The following is a 16,728-nucleotide window of genomic DNA, read 5'->3' as shown; positions in this document are numbered from 1 at the left end:
TTTTCCTTTGTAGGTGATCTTTTTCCTCTCTCTGGCTGCCTTTAAAACTCTGTCCTTGTCCTTGATCTTTGTCATTTTAATTATTATGTGTCTTGGTGTTGTCCTCCTTGGGTCCCTTCTGTGTACTTCCATGGTCTGATTGATTATTTCCTTCCCCAGTTTGGGGAAGTTTTCAGCAATTATTTCTTCAAATACACTTTCTATCCCTTTTTCTCTCTCTTCTTCTTCTGGCACCCCTATAATGCAGATATTGTTCCTTTTGGCTTGGTCACACAGTTCTCTTAATATTGTTTCATTCCTGGAGATCATTTTATCTCTCTCTGTGTCAGCTTCTATGCATTCCTGTTCTCTGGTTTCTATTCCATCAGTGGCCTCTTGCATCTTATCCATTATGCTTATAAATCCTTCCTGAGATTGTTTCATTTCTGTAATCTCCTTCTGGACATTATCCCTTAGCTCTTGCATATTTCTCTGCAGCTCCATCAGCATGGTTATGAGCTTTATTTTTAATTCTTTTTCAGGGAGATGGGTTAGGTCTATCCCCTTCTCAGGGTTTGCCTCTGTGATCTTGATCTGTATCAAATTCTTCTGCCTTTTCATGGCGATAGAGGTATTTGTGGGGAGCTGGCGGTGTGTTGGCTAAGGGAAAGTCCCTTCTTGCTGGTTTGTGGCCTTCCTCTCCTATGGGAACAGTGACCCCTAGTGGCTTGTGCTGGGCAGCTGCATGCAGATGGGGTTTCTATTCTTGCCCAGCCACTGTGGAGCTCCGTGGCTGCTGTGGACGTGGCCAGCCTCAGGCTGCTTCTCCAATATGGCAGAGCCGCGTCGGATGGGCAACAGGCAGGAGGCCGTTTATGTCCATGAGGGGCCTCTGAGCTGCACTGCTGCCCAGGGGATTAGTTCCCTGGGATTCCCAGCTGCTGGGCTAAGTGTCCCAGGATGCTTCCGTCCAGCTGTGGGTCCCTGTCCCTTTAAGACTTTCAAAAGCACTCGCTTTTCTTTGTCCCCAGGGTGCTGGCTGCAGGGATCTGCCCACAGGTCTTACTGTCCTGTTTCCCTAGTATCCAGGACCCCATGCATGCACTGTGTCTGTGCTCCGGTGCGGATGGCTAGGGCTGGGTGTTAAGCAGTCCTGGGCTCCCTCTCCCTCCCCGCTCTGACTCCTCTCCTCCCGCTGGGAGCTGGGGTGAGGGGAGCTCGGGTCCCGCCAGGCTGGGGCTTGTATCTTACCCCCTTCATGAGGTGCTGGGTTCTCGCAGGTGTGGATGTAGTCTGGCTGTTGTCCTGTGTTTTCTGGTCTCTCTTTTAGGAATAGTTGTATTTGTTGTATTTTCAAAAATATATCTGGTTTTGGGAGGAGATTTCCACTGCTCTACTCATGCCGCCATCTTGGTTCCATCTCTAGTTAATAATTTTTAAGCAAATGAGTTGGTACCCACCAAACCTCAAAGCTATCTAATCAGTTTTGGTTTTGCTGGGAAAGGCAGTCTGATGGACAGTCTTTCGAACCCTGACTCAGCCCCATAGGAACGGGCCTTGGGCCATCCTTTCCAAGAGACAAAGAGCCCACACAGCTGTACAGGGCTGATAGCCTTGTGGAACATCTTTCCCTGACTCAGACTCAATGTGCGTTTCTTTATTCTGTTTCAGTCTGTGTGTCAATCTCTCAGACACACCCCTAGCTTTCAGTATTTCAGATTCCACAGGGGAGGAGTCCAAGTCTTTCTGCTCTGCCACACGATGGGTGCACACAGACCAACAGCCCTGCGACGGCTGCCAGGGGTGGAGAGGGACACCGCTGGCCATGCGGGACCAACGCACACCATTGCAGGTGATCTTGCTGTCTCTTCTCTATGTGGGTAAAGCGCTATTCCATCCAGTAATCTACTGTGTTGTGTTGTCCTTGGCAATTCTGATACCAAGATACTGTGCAGCAAGCAGATATTTGGTTCGTAGTCTTGGTGGCTGGCGTTGTGATGGGTTTTGCTATTCTCCATATAGCTGGAGTCCTCCCCCAGGACTGGTAATGGGTTCACTATGTTCTGCTTGACAGTTTGGCACACTGAGCAGGATCACCAACTTTGGCATGGTGGAAACACAGGGGTTTGTCAGCCCCATTGCCCCAGGGCAAGAATGATGGGCAGACTGAGATGCTTGCTCTCTCTGGCCATATGGGGATAAACGGGATGTAGATAATCTCCCAGTCAATAGGGATGAGCTGGTGTAATGGAGGAGGGCAGAGAGAAAAGAGGTGGATCCTAAGAAGAGGAGGAAAACTATACCCTGGCTTTTGCCACCCTTCAAGTCCCATGGTGCCCCAGAGGAGTGTGTGGAAGAAGGTCATCAAGAGGACATGTTGGAGAAGGACATCACTGTTGACCCATGAGCTGGACCCAGGCAATAAAAGACTCCTCAGCCCCTCCCCTGTCCTCGGAATGTGAATTCCACATGCTTTGCCCGCACACAGAAGCTGCCCCAAGGACACAACTTTGAGGTGGTCATGTGGTGGTGAAAACATGACTGTACCCAGTTACAGGCTCTATATAAACTTCTAAGATTCTGGTGGATGGGTGCAGAGATCTGTACATCTTGTGCTTCCAAGACAAGCCTGGTGTGTAAGTTCCCTTGCTTATTTAACCTGACTTCTACCAGTGTGAGTGGGCTGCCTCTTTCTTCAGTCTTTCCATGCCCTCCACATATGGAGGCCAGTTTCAGATTACATCTGGGAATCTCCCAAGGTGTCGAGACAACAGAGTGACAGGTGATTTCCACGGGAATTAAGTGGGTCCTGAGCAGAGAGCTCCACCCAGTCCAGGTCACTTGCCAGCTTCATATAAGATCTATTTTCATTCAGTGCAAAACCACTGATGGTATTGCTGAAAATAAAACTGTTGAAATGAGATCCTCCTCTGGGAATGAAATATAAAGACTGAAGGACAAATACAGACAAAAGCCAGAGGAATCTCATACAGCCTTTATGGTGTGTCTATTTGGTAAGGGGATATTGCAGACCCAAATGTCTGAGGCTGAATATGCTAAGGACAGGGTCAACGTCTCCAGGTCTCCACTGTGGACCAATGGCCTTATACCTCTGTCAGGATAAAAGGGTAAAATAGGGGAATTCAGACTTTTATGGGGCTCTGGGATACTGGTGCCCACATGACAATATTTCCAGGTCCCCACAGGAGTAAGATTAAACTGTTGACATTGGAGAATTTGGGGGTGAACACAGTGACCCATGGCAGACAGGTCCTCATCTGCTTGTGGGTGGGGCCCTTTGGGTCATTTGAGTTACCAGGAACCATGGTTCCAGTGTAGAATGCAAATAGGCATTAACATTGCAGCCATGTGCATTACTGGACACTATCACCATCATGAAGGGAATGTACCCCAATAAGCACTGGAGCCACTGTGGTGGCCAAGTGCATTTCTACCCCTCCAGAAATGCCCAGGCCATGGTGCATCGTCGAACAGAAATAATTCCACATACCAGGTGGGGAGAAGGATATTACTTTGTTAATACAGGCCTTGCTGAAGACAGGAGAGTTATAAATCACTCTGTCACAATTTAACAGCCTGCTTTAGCCACTCAAAAAGGCCTCCAGAGCATAGAGACTGACAGCAGACTCTCACAGGCTGAACGCTAAGGTTCTGCCCCTGGCTGCTGTGAGACAGCAGTAACCCACCCTGGAGATCAGTATGCTGTCATTGACTTGGCTAATCAGGATAAACCTCAGGACCAAATCACAATCACATGAACAGCCTGCTGTATATTTCAATATGTTCCATAGGAACACGTCAATTCCCTTGCAATATGCCACCAGTGAGTGGGGCTTGACCTTCAAAGAGCCCAGGTTACCACAAGAGTTTGGTCCTTCATTACATCCCACCAAAAAACAGGTGAAGGTGGCTCTGCAATTAGTCGCTGACATGATGACTAGTGGGACTTGAGCTATAAGTCCAGATAAAGTCCAGGACCAAGCACAGCAGGTGCAATTTCTAGAAGCTACTTGGGTGTGAAGCCAAAGAAGTATATGAGATACAGCGAAGCAAGAATTGTTGGCCTTGGCATCACCAATTAATAAAAAAGAGGCCCAACTTCTGGTAGGCCTCTATGGATACTACAGGTAGCATATACCCCACCTGGGTGTTCTTGTGGCCCCTAGTTAAGGTGACCCTAGTTAAGGCCACCAATTTTGAATGAGGCCCTTTGCAGCAGCAAGTCTTGGAAGCTGTTCAAAAAGCTGTGGCCTCACCACTGCCTTTGGGGCCTTTGGAGCCTACAAGTCTGGACACCATGGAACTATATTGCCCACAACCTCCACAGATGCTGACTGAAGTACAGCAACAAGAAACTGCCACTAGGGCATGCTGGCCTCTGGGATTTTGAAACCACAGATTTCCTGAGGCAGCCACCAGATGCACTCCTTTTGAAGAATAATTCCTTGCATGCTGCTGGGCAGTGGATGGAGACTGAGCATCTCAGAGCCAGAGCAACAAACATGACACTATGACCTGAACTACCCACTCTTACTTGGGTGATTACAAATCTCACCAATAAAATTGGACAGGCTCAAGAGAGATCAATTATTAAATGGAAATGGTGTACCGAGGTCCAAGGTCAAGCCAAACCAAGACCCCAACAGACCAGTGGCCTCCATGAACAACTACAAACAACTAGCAAGCTTACAGATGGGACCGAGCACCCCACAGGAATGCTCTGGCAAGGCATGTTTCACTGATGGCTCTGCAAAACTGAAAGCAGATAGGGTCCACACAGCTATGGCCACCATCCAGCCAATAGAGACTATCTTTTGGCTGAGACTGGATATAGATGTGCTCTCAGTGGGATGAACTACATGAAGTGGTAATGGCTGTGCAGACCACCCATACCACCACACTTTGCTACATTTTCTCTGACTCACGGGCCATTGCCAATGGCCTAGCCATCTAGTCAGGAGATATACCATAACCTAGTGGGATTTATTCCTGACATGCAAGGATAGTTCAACACATGAAAATCAATCAATATAATAATCCACATTAACAGAATTAAAGGGGGAAAAATCCATATGATCATTTTAATCAATGCAGGAATAAACTATTTTATAAAATTCAATGCCCTTGCATGAAAGTAACACTTAACAAACTTAGAAGGAAACTACCTCCACATAATAAGGCCACATATGAAAACCCACAGCTAACATGATACTCGGTGGTGAAAGACTGCAAGCTTTTCCTCTAAGATCAGGAACAAGACAAGGATGCTCAACTTTTTCTAAGTTGACTCAACATAGTATTAGAAGTTCTAATCAAAGTAATTAGGCAAGAAAAAGAAAGAAAAGCATCCAAGGAAAAAATAAAATGACCTCTCTTCACAGATGACACAATTTGTATGTTGAAAACCCTAAGTATTCCACACACACACACACAAACTGTTAGAAGAAATAACGAATTTAGCAAGGTAGCAGAACCAATGCTCATATATCAAATATCAGTACAAAACCAACATTCAAATATCAATTGTATTTCTAACAAAAATCAGTAAAGGAAATTAAAAAACAATTCAACTTACAATAGCATCAAAAAGAGTAAAATACGAAGTTGCCCGTATCACTTCCACTTGTAGCCTACAGTCTTGAGCTCAGTCACAAAACCTATCTTAGCTAAAAGAGAGCCTGGGAAAAATAGTACTTATTCTGGGTGGCCGTGTGCCCAATCAGTGTGAAGATGGCCAAGGGAAGATTGGCTAATGGGCACTCCATGATAAGATCTCCAAAAGAACAATTATGGCAGCAATATCTATAAAATTTCCTGTTGAATTAAAATGGCACCCTTGTGTTTACTAGGTTCCACCTATAACTGGATCTGTTTCTAGATGCTAATCTGCTCCACTGCTGTATTAAAATGGTTTTATAATCATTAGCTCTTCTTGTTGTATTAATTTATTACTATTGGCATATCAATTTATCTTTTGTGAATTGTTTGACTTAAGCTATTTGATTTATGTTATTTTTACCGATCAAATTAAAGACAGTCAGACTTAATTGTAAAAACAGGTTTTTACAATATCCTGTAACTGGGATATTAAAATTTGAGGTAGAGATGATTTTCTTAGCTCCAATTTTTCAATGTTCAGAAGCATCTCTACCCATCAGTAACCACAACTAAGAGATCACAAATTTGTTTCATCACAGCCTTAGAGGAAAAGAAAACATTACTAAGGAGAAAGCATGACCATGGCCAGGATCTGGTGACAGGGAACAGCATTTTCCCAGGGTAACAGACATCTAGAACCCCACCCTATCATCCATTTCAAAAACAACGGGTGTGAGCAAGTGCCCAGATGAGGCCTGATAGGTAAATGAATCCCCAAGGTGATGGGAAATGAAAGCAGTACTCTCCCAGCTCCTCCCTCTGCCACATTATCCATCTGAAGTGTGTGAAGTGTGGGGCTCAATTAGCCGTTTAATGAGAGCAGTGCCTCTGCCATCATCTCCTTCACCAGGCCTCTTCACTTTGTTTTATAGGGGAAAAATTTGCTCAGCTTTATGCCTGATCCTCAAAAATGCCTTCCTTTGACTTTATAGGAAAGAAAAGCTATTTGATCAAAAGAAGCTGCACTTGGGATCGCAACCCCTCCCCCTGTGCTAGTGTGTATCTTCTGCCTTTCTTTAAAACCTAAATACAGCATCCCTTCCAGGAAGCCTTTCTTGGTTTTCAGTGCCCTCAACAATGGAATAGGCTGAAGGCACTTAAGAGATGGAGAGGTGAGATTCTCAGCCCTGCCTCCTACGGTCCCGGGAGGAGCCTTTTTCACAGGCTCTGCCGTACTCTCCCCAGAGTCTGATAGTAGGTCTGAGATGGAGCCTTAGGTCTGGCATCCTTTTAACTTCCACAGGGGGTTATGAGAAACTGTTCACCTAGGCCAGCCCCTTAACTCACAGATGAGGGCATTGAGACTACTGCGAAGTCCTGCGATCCTTAGTAGGAAGGCGCTGCGCAGCGTTATCTCCAGCACCTAGAACTCGGTCCCGCCTAGGAAAGAAAGGGAGGCAGGAAGGAGTGACTGCATCCGTGTGACACAGAGCTGAAACTAGAAGACTGGATTCTGGCCCAGGATGCGACACCAGAGTCTTCCTTTGCTGAAGGGTGATCCGTGACTACTTCACCCCACCGCTAGCGAGGGAACCAGGCTAGGACTTGAAACAGCCTGTGCTCCGAGTCCCCGCCGCCTCCCAGGCCCCTTACTTGCTGTGCATCACAGGAGGTCACGGTTGGTTGGCGGGTAGCAATCTACTTTTGGGTGCCCGGAACCGGCCCCAGTCGGAGCACACGCCTTAGGGCGTATCTGGGATCAGGGGCACCTGGGCGGGAGTGTCAAGGGCGTGGAGAGAACTGCGAGCAGGGACGGGAGGCCCCGCGCGCCCGCGGGGCGGGGCGCTCCGTGTGGGCGGCGGGCGGGGCCGGGCGGGACACCTGCACAGGCTGGTGGCTGCAGCACCCGGCGTGCGGCGCGGGTAGCTTCCAGCTCGGAGGAGCTCGGCAGGTGAGACGGCCGCTGCGGGCAGGGGCTCGGACGGAGGGGGCTCGGGCAGGGCAGGGGCTAGCGGGGCTGAGGGCGCAGCACTGGGGACGCTGAGCTGGGGTCCCACGGGCTGGAGGCCGGCGCACCCTACCGCTCCCTCAGGCGGCGCGCTCTGTCCTCCCCGCGGCCCTGGAATGAATACGCTCCATCCCCAGCCCGTCGGGTCGACCGTGTTGCCGGCGGAGAGGAGTTTCGAGGTGTGAAGCCCCCGCCTTCCGTTGTGCCCCAGGATACGGGGACACCCCGCCGGGGATGTCTGACCCAGAGGCCCAGAGCTGGCCTCACTTCGCTCCACACAGAGGTGGGCGCTGAACCCCTCCTGTGTCTCCTCGACAGCGCCAACCCACCAATACGCCGACCAGAGACCTTCCTCAGGCCGGGGAGCCTGGAATCTAGTAACAAGAGGCGATTGATTGATAAAAGTCCCTGAGCCATTATTTAGCTTCCACTAATAGGCCTGTGGGTAGAAAAGGATGTCGGGGAGCAAAGCGGTTAGGAAGTTTATGCCCCACCTAAAGTAGTTTTTGGTGACCCTGCCTGGTGCCTGGTGCCTGGTGCAGAGGGGATAGCCTCTGGAGATGGGATCTAGCCCTGGCTGTAAGAAAGATCTGTGTTTCAGCAAGGGAAACCAAGCATTTTGTGAAATAGATCGTTTAAAAATTTTAGCGAGGCACCTGCTCTGAAAGTCACAGAAATTACTATTTCCTTTACACTCTCTGCCGCCCCTTCCCTCAGGGCCATTTGCTTCCCATCCCCAACCACTTGCCCCATTGCCCCCCCCCCCAACCCCTCCCCCACCCCACCCCCCCAGCTCTGTTTGGCTCATAAAGTGGCACAAGTATTTTACCTGTATGTTTACATTCATTTTAATAGGTAGCATGGCTTATTGTTCATAAGAAACAGGTACTGGTTTTCACCAGATGTGCAATGCATTCAGCATCATCTGGGTTTTGTACTGTATTAAACAGTGCAAGGGAGAATGATAATACACTCAGATGGGGCCAGAGGCGCTTCAGACGAAGTTCTTCCTGACTGAGGGTTCATGGGCTTAATAATGATGCAGTTACCCTCTGTTCTAGAGTTTCTGGAAAAGATATGGAATTGATATGAAGGCTTTATTGAACATGGTGCCTTTATTTTACGAGAGGAGAGTGCCTGACCGAAGCAGAGAGGGAAGCAGTATTTCTGGCTCTGCATTATTTGTTGTGGTATTACCAGAGCCAAACATTCAATTTCCTCTTTAAAGAGCTTTAATTTCCTCTCACTTCTTCCATGGGAGGTGGAAGCACTACCACCACTTATCTCATCCTGCACATTTTCCTTATATTCTCTGGGCTCCTCCCTCACCCTTCTGGTGGATTTGGGTTGTGATGGCCTGGGTGAAGCTACTGAATCTCACATTTGGCACCAGTTATGCTATTTGAGGTCTTCCCCATTACATCCCTGGTTATGTCTCTTTCCTAATCTTAGCAAAGGGCACTCTGAGGTCATCAAGATTTGGCAAGGGCTGGGGGGCAAAGGGGTGAAGAGAGACTTCTGCTTTCTTATTTCCCCACCATCTTCAAGTTAACATTGGCTGTCATGCTTAGTTGGTCAGTATAGATGTTATACACTGGTTATAATCAAAGGATTATCTCTTTTTCTTAAACGCGTTTGCTTGTTGAAAATGGATGAAGGGTAGATTTACCATAATTAGATCCACTCCCATAGCCAAAATCCTGGTTATTGCAAAACTTTTTATAACTGTGGGTAAGAGCCTGGCAGTCACTTCTGAGTCATTAACTAATGAATACATAGGTAGATTTCAGATCTACATTTCTTCCTATAGACAGGTCACTGGCCAAAAGCTAGACTTTTCACAATACTGTGTAATACTCAATGTGAACATTAGAGACCACAAAGCGCTAGAATACCCACACGGCGTTTGAACTCAGCTTCCTTTTAACCAGCCAGCCCTCTCCCCCTAATCTTTACTGGGGCTAGAAACAGAAATGATTTGAATTTCAGCTAGTTTTGATCCTCTTGTCTGTTCTCATTTGTAAAAATAAAATAGGTCACAAGGTGCACTATTGGAAGGAGAAGGAAACTCAAAAGAATTATCAGCCTTATGTGATGAAGAAGTAAATGAAGATATCAGAGCACACTCATGTATTTCCCTTGCAGAATTTAAATATTATAAGCCATTATCCATTATCTTGCTGGCAGCCAATCATAATGGGGCTTTACAGAGTATAAAGTGATTTCCATACTCAGCAGTGAGGTAAGAGTAATAGCCTATATCATAAATAAGGAAACTGAAAGAGATTTGGAGTATCTGTCCTGGGTTACCTGCTGTCAAGTGGCAGAGCTGGGACTCAAACCAGAACTTCTTTCATAAAACCACAGCTCCCTCCAGGGTGGTTTGTTTTGTTTTGATTTGGTTTTGGTTTTTTGTTTGTTTAATTTTGGGGTGGGGAGTTGTTTGTGATTTGTTTTTTCTGAACATTTATTTATTTTCTGACTTGAAGTATTAGAATCTAAATTCATAAACCATCTAGTGTGGTATTATTTCATGTCCATTTTTGTTCAGTGTAACCACAAAAATATTTAAGAGCTGAGGATAGCCTTAAAGATTATCAAGCCCAATCTTTTTGTTTTTTTAAAGAAAATTGGATTCAGAAAAAGAAACAAACTTCCCCAGAGTCTATGTTACTTCCCTAAATCTACTTTGCTGAAGAATTACACCTAAAACCTAGCTCTCCCAATGTGGTCTCTTAGCGATTTCCTAGATGCATGAATCAAGTGGTTTAGTTTGATTTACTCTGTTGCTTTATGGTCTGTGACAGCAAATCATCGCTTTGCTGAGTCCTGGACTTAGATATCTGTCGATTCTTCCACCTGGACTATATGGTCCCTGAGGGAACGTGCCTTATTTGCCTGGCCCGTTGTATTATTCATAGCACAGTGCTCACAGCAGGCATTCAATAAAATGTATTCAATATCTATCAAACATTTGAACACATATGCTATGTCATTAGCACTCCATTCAGCTACATGTAACAGAAAACCCTACTACAGTGACTTGATAAGGAAGGAGTTGTTTTTTCTCAAATAATCAGGTGTCTGGAGGCTATTTCCGTGGCTTATCCTTCTGTCTCTAGCAGCTTTCCAGGGCTGAGATAAGCCGCTTCTGCCTTCCTGCTCTTCCATCCTTAGTGTACTGAGGCTTTCGTCCTCACTCAGAGACAGGCACCTCTTCTACACCAATCAGAAGGATCATACTATGTTTTATGAGTCATTGAGTCATTGGGTCATTGGCTCTTTGTTTTGTTATTACTTTTGTTTTTCTTCTTGCTCTTTCATTTACTAAAAAGCAATAGGTAAAGTAGTGGGTCTAGGGGAACTTCTTCAAATTACAGATTCTGAGCCCACCTGGTAAAATGCTCATGATTTAAGTCTGGGAAGTGTCTATAAATCTGAATTATAAACTGGCACTCCAGGTAATTTGAATGCAGCTGGTCACAGGACCACAACTTGAAAACCACTGACTCTGGGGTAGTTTAGCAGACACCTGCATTTTATTTCCAGCAGCTTTCTGTCTCACTCCTCTTGAGAATATCCCTTTCCCTTTGAATTTTCTATTTTGGTCAACGTAAGTAAAGATATAGTCTAAAAAGTCGTAAGTTCTACATGGGTCTTTAAAGAGTCTATCCTGAGCTGCCTCTGTAGAGAAACTGCTTTCCAAAACTATTTGCCAGTATATTTCCACATTACATGCCAATACTGGCTATTTCTTTCTCTTTCCAGTTCTAGTCTATGGACAACCTACCTGGGAAGATGAGGATGTAGTTCTAGAACCCTGTTATTCTATCTCATATTCACCTCCCTTTCTTGCAAGGTTTTTTTATATAGCAATGTGTAGTGTTTAAATGGTTGTGACTATGGAAGTATTACTCACAACTGAGCCATATTATGATAAACCATGATTTTTACACTTCCTTTCTTGTCTAACTTTTTCTATCCCCCAGAGTAAGTAATTGCTACATTTTCTTCAATTGCATAGTTTTTAGAGTACTTGTTAACAATTCCTGTGCAAACTTTGACAGGATGGTAAAATTCCTCTCAATAGAGTTAGACATCAAAAAGTAGCCAGTTTGACTTTTTTCTTGGAAACACCCGAGCTCAGCAGACACACCCCCATTCTCTGGGACTGGTTATTCTCTGCACGCCTTGTTATACTGGGAGCTACCCTGGCTACTACCCTATGAATGGTACTGGATTCCCATTTCTCATTTCTTGATTTTGCTGGAGCACAGCTTCTGGAGAAAGGGTGCATGAAGAAAGAGGCAGATTTATCCCTAAGCTGATGAAGCTCATGGGGTGCCTGTCCAGACTGCAAATTGGTGTAAGTTGTAATGTGGGTAGGTAGAGCCTGGTTTCCATCAAGAAGCATTTTGGTTACATTTTCTAAAAAGATTTTAGAAGACAGAGTCCGGAACCTCAATGGTCCCCTTGTGTTGTGGTTTCTTTTCTCAGTGTAAATAAATATTCACTTTCACACCCTGTTTTGCATGTGTAATTTAATGACTTTTTCTTAAGGAAGCTCCCAAAATTATGTAAGATTCAGGCCCCACAAGACCTGGCTGCTTTTTGGGACCTTGCATGTTTAAGATATCATTTTTCTTCCTTCCCACTTGATTGATGGTTTGCCTAGGCATGGACCTTTACTGGAAATAATTTCCACTCAGAATTTTGAAAGCATGGCTCCATTTTCTTCTGCCTTCTTACTGCTGTTGAGAAGTTGATGCCATTCTGATTTCTGATCCCTTGTATTTTGCTTTCATCTTTGGAAGTTTGTAGGGTTTTTTCTTTATTCCTCATGTTCTGATGTTGATATTGGTTGCTTTTGTTTTTTTCCAGTCATTGTTCTAGGTACTTTAAAGACCTTTCCAATCTAAAAATTGTATTTTTCAGTTCTGTTGGTTTTCTTCTGTTACATAATTTCCACTGTTGTCTTTCTGCAACTTACATTAAATTGTTTAGATGTGGGATCTCGTGCCTCTGTCCTCTAATTTTCTCTTCTGTTGAAAAAAATCTCTCATCCTCTAATTCTAATGAATCTTGCAACCCTTCTATTAAATTTTTACATTTCTACCATCATATTTTTAATTCCCAAATGCTTTTATTTGGGGGGGGCTTCCAAATGTAGTTTTTAAATAGCATCCTGTTCTTATTTTGTGGAGGCAGTCAATATCTTCTCATTTGTCTCTGAGAGTATTAACTCTGTATTTTTTTTTCTGCATTTAGAAAGTTTTCTTCGGCTGCCTACAATGTCTGTTTATTTTCAAACTCTTTTCTGCTGTTTTTGGCTCTGCCTCTCATGTTGGAAGCTTTATTCCAATGTCCATGTGTAAGAATGGGGCACTAACCTGCAAGCTGAGTGTGGCTGTAGATGGGCAAGCTTCACTGCAGGGTGTTAGGCAGAGCAGGCTATTTCCATGGCTTATCATTATGTCTCTAGCAGCTTTCTAGTATAGTTTCTCATTAGAAAGGCCCCATCTCTAGCCATCTATTCCTTTAGAGAAAAGAGAGCCATTAGAAACTTGATAGATAGGTAAATAGATAGATTCATTCATTTATAGTAGAAGTTCTCGCTTTGAGGTAGGTAAGGGGTAGCCTAGGGCTTGAAAATCAGAATTTTGTTCCTGACCCTTCCCCACTTTGAAATACCTGAGGCTTCCATGCACCTCTGTGCTTCTCTGTGCATCTTTTGTCAGCAGCATGGAGAAAGTCAGAAGCTTCCATGGAGACTGAGTTCTTTTCTTTTAAAAAAGAAAAAGCTCTGAGATCCTGGAGTAATGAAAGGCCCATGAACATATGTACAATTAATTGTTATAAAATAACCATTTGCAAAACATTTATTACCCACCTACAATGAAATACTTACTAATCCAGAATAAATTAGAGCCTTTGGAGAAGTTCCATATTATGCCTCTGTTTATCTTAACAGGTTATATAGGAGAAGATTAATTAAGATGGAAAAGTATAATTAGCCTAGTATTTTTCTTTAAGAGGTTCTATTGGGAAAGTATTTTCCTAATACCTCTAGAGAATGTCTTGGTTATAGGACTTGGGAGGGATTTCTGCCCTTGGAGGTCACTCTCCAAATCCATACCATTTTTTCCCTTGTGCAGCCTGACAGGTGATAATCAAAACTGGGGGCCGACTTGTCACTCTCTTTTTTGCTGGGAAAGTTTTAGATCACGTTAAGCCACCACATAGTGTGTGTTGCAGAAAAGATTCCTGGTTTAGCTTTCAAAGACCTCCTAATTGGAAATCCCAGGCATTAGATACTGGATTTCCTACCGTCGGCTCTTCCTTCTCAGGCACCTTCAAGGCTGCAAAGTCCTTGAGGGCTGGGGTCCAGTCTTGTTGCCTCTGTTTCCCCACCCAAACAATGCCTGATACATAAGAGGCACTGGATAAAAGGAAGTCCATTAGCCATTTTAAACTAGCCTTGCTGCGTGTCCCTTGCTGTTCCTGTTTCTTTTGGGTCTTCCTCTTGGATGATACCACCTCATTCTCACATTTGATGTATGGACAAGCTGTAAGAAAATAGACTGGCAGAATTTCAGACTACCAGGACCCCAGGTAGAATTTCCAAGGGCAAAACTCCCTATATCATCTTACTAAAGATGTAATCATTTCTTATGTGATCACCCAACACCCACAACTAGTTCTCTGGCCACCATTTTATTTGGATGCCTTTTGTCCCTCCTGTCCCTGCCTTGCTGACACAAACCTTTGCTTCCGTCTGCTCACTTTGGTCTGGCCCCAACTTTGATCCAAACCCTCTCATTCTGTGCTAACGTTGTTTTCTGCCTCTTCTCCCTTACCTTTACCGTTGGGGATATTTTATACAAAGCAGATGATGTACTAATTTTAGCAGACCCATTCTGCCTATCAGCCAGGCACTTTGTCAGAATTAAACCAGTCCCAGGATGAAAAACCTCTCTCTTCTGGCTGTTTTTGAGATCATTTCTATGCTTTGGTCTCACTGGAGCTGTGTATTTTTATATGAAAGGCTCTAGAACAAGAACTGTGTGAGACAGTGATCTGTAGATGTGTGTTTCTCAGATGCTACCACTCGCCACAGAACTTGTACTCCCACATGGACGCTTGGCTGAGAACAGCCTGGCATAAGTTGAAGTCTGCCTTAATGCTAACACATTTATGCTACCCCCCCAAATTCATCTCCATCTATTTTAACATGAAAATCATTTTTCCTAAAATCTTTAGGTAAAACTGACATCCCAGGATGCTATGCCATGTTGGTGCTATGTCAGATATCCTTTGGGAAGAGGGGCTTACCCGTACACCAGTCTAAGAGACATAGGACTAGATGATCTTCTAAGGACTGATCTAGCTCTAAAAATTATATGAGCAAGTCATGGTACCAGCAACCTCACTAATGACTGGGTTTTGGAGATAGTTCTCTCAAAATTCAAGATTAAAGCTAAATTGCATCAGTTTGGTTCAGATCAAGAAGTATTATTAGATGTCAAGCTTTGTATTTGGCCATGGGAAGTTTGACCTGAAGCAGGTAAGATCTCTGCTCTTGAGGAGCCTACAGTTTAGTGAGTGAAACATATAAATGTGTAATTCTAATATGACATGGTAGGTGATAAAAATCAAATTATGTATAAGGTACTATGGTAACAGAGGTGGAGCATATAGCCCAACCAGGTAATTCACAGAAGGCTTTCTAGAGGAGATAAGGACTACCTTTTGAGAACTGAGTAAAGGTAAGCCAGGTGAAGAAAAATGAAAAGGATATACTAGGTGGAGGAATGAGTGAAGCATACACTGTAAGGTTTGTGGCTGGGAAAAATGGGAGATGAGCCTGGAGAGACAGGCAGAGCCATGTCCTGGGTGTGTGCAATGCAAAGGGGCGTGGGCCACATCCATGTGGAGGTTAGTCAGTGGAAAAGGATAAATGCTATAGTGGTGTAGTCAGATCTACATTGTAAGTAGATGATCTGGCTGCAGAGAAGGAGGTTTTATGGACAGCAGGTCTAGAGGCACTGCATTGGCCCAGGCAGAAGACACAGAGAGCGTAAATGAGATTGTTGCAGGAATCGAGAAGAAAAAGAAACACCAGAAATTTGGGAAGGGAAAATGAACAGAAATGTTTAGTCCCTTAGGACACTGTGACACTGTGAGACAGAGTGAGGAATGAAGAAGAGTCTAGGATGACTCCAAGGATTCTGTCTTTGAGAATGACCAGTGCTAAGCCATGGCCCACGTCTGGGATACAGAAGAGAAGCTGATTTGGCGAGGAAGAAGATGATGAACGTTTGGGACATGTTGACTTTGAGGTGTCTAAGAAGCATCTCTATTTATGTGCACGTCTATCGGTTCAGCAGACTGTTACATATGCAAGTCAGTCTGAGGGAAGAGGTCAGGGCTAGAGATAAAATCATGGAAGTTATCAGTGTGCAAGTGGTGATTAAACCATGGGTGTGTATGAGTTCCTGCAAGAAGAAGGTAGATAAAAGAACAGTGGACCAATGACTGCTGCATTTAAGAGGCAGACAGAAGAAGAGGACCCCTTCAAGAACAGGAAGAAGACTGCGGACAATGAAGAGAGCCAGGAGAGAAGAGAATCCCAAAAGCCAAAGGGTAGTAGATAATTTCAGAGATAAGGGGCTAGCTGACAGTGTCAACTACAGAGTAGCATCGAGAACAGAGGAGAGGTCTATCAAGGTAACATTTTAAAGATTTCCATTGATGAAACAATATGGAGGGCATTTGGTGGCATCTATTGGCACAATTTCAGTGTGGTGGTGAAGAGGTAGGACTAAATGGAGGTCTTCCCAGGTTTTTTCCAAGAAACTTCACTGCTTTTGAGAATGATTACATTACACAATACCACCAAAATTCATTTCTACCCAAAGAAAACTTCATTTAAGTGACAATCGACTTCAACAGTTAATGACTTTTCAAATAATTTTTAGTATTAGAAATTGGTCTTTTTAGTTATCTGTAAATAAACCAACCATCACAGGCATTTTTGGCTACTGGCTAGGGGGGATGGTGAGGAAAACGTCCATGTGTCTTGACAACATATATATAAAGCTTAAAAACTTGCACAACTATGT

General features: G+C 44.4%; 2 protein-coding genes across 2 annotated transcripts in view; one reads left to right on the top strand and one right to left on the bottom strand.

Annotated features, from left to right (window-relative positions):
• Window positions 1–7,313, bottom strand: part of LOC140850013 (uncharacterized) — a 146,876-nt gene extending 139,563 nt beyond the window's left edge. Inside the window, exons 1-2 of the mRNA XM_073239486.1 lie at window positions 7,252–7,313; window positions 6,946–7,038 (exon numbers count right to left, since the gene is read on the bottom strand). Coding sequence (XP_073095587.1) covers window positions 6,946–6,957 — 12 coding nt within the window. The 5' untranslated portion in view covers window positions 6,958–7,038; window positions 7,252–7,313. The remainder of the gene's footprint in view (window positions 1–6,945; window positions 7,039–7,251) is intronic.
• Window positions 7,314–7,400: 87 nt separating this feature from the next.
• TMEM45B (transmembrane protein 45B) overlaps window positions 7,401–16,728 on the top strand; it is a 28,052-nt gene continuing 18,724 nt past the window's right edge. The window contains exon 1 of the mRNA XM_017679982.3: window positions 7,401–7,549. The gene's annotated coding sequence lies outside the window, so the exon portion shown is untranslated. The remainder of the gene's footprint in view (window positions 7,550–16,728) is intronic.

This window comes from Manis javanica, chromosome 6, assembly GCF_040802235.1.
Source record: "Manis javanica isolate MJ-LG chromosome 6, MJ_LKY, whole genome shotgun sequence".
NCBI classification, from domain to species: domain Eukaryota; kingdom Metazoa; phylum Chordata; class Mammalia; order Pholidota; family Manidae; genus Manis; species Manis javanica.
Note: the sequence above shows the minus strand (reverse complement) of the source record. Positions and strands in the feature narration are given on the sequence as shown.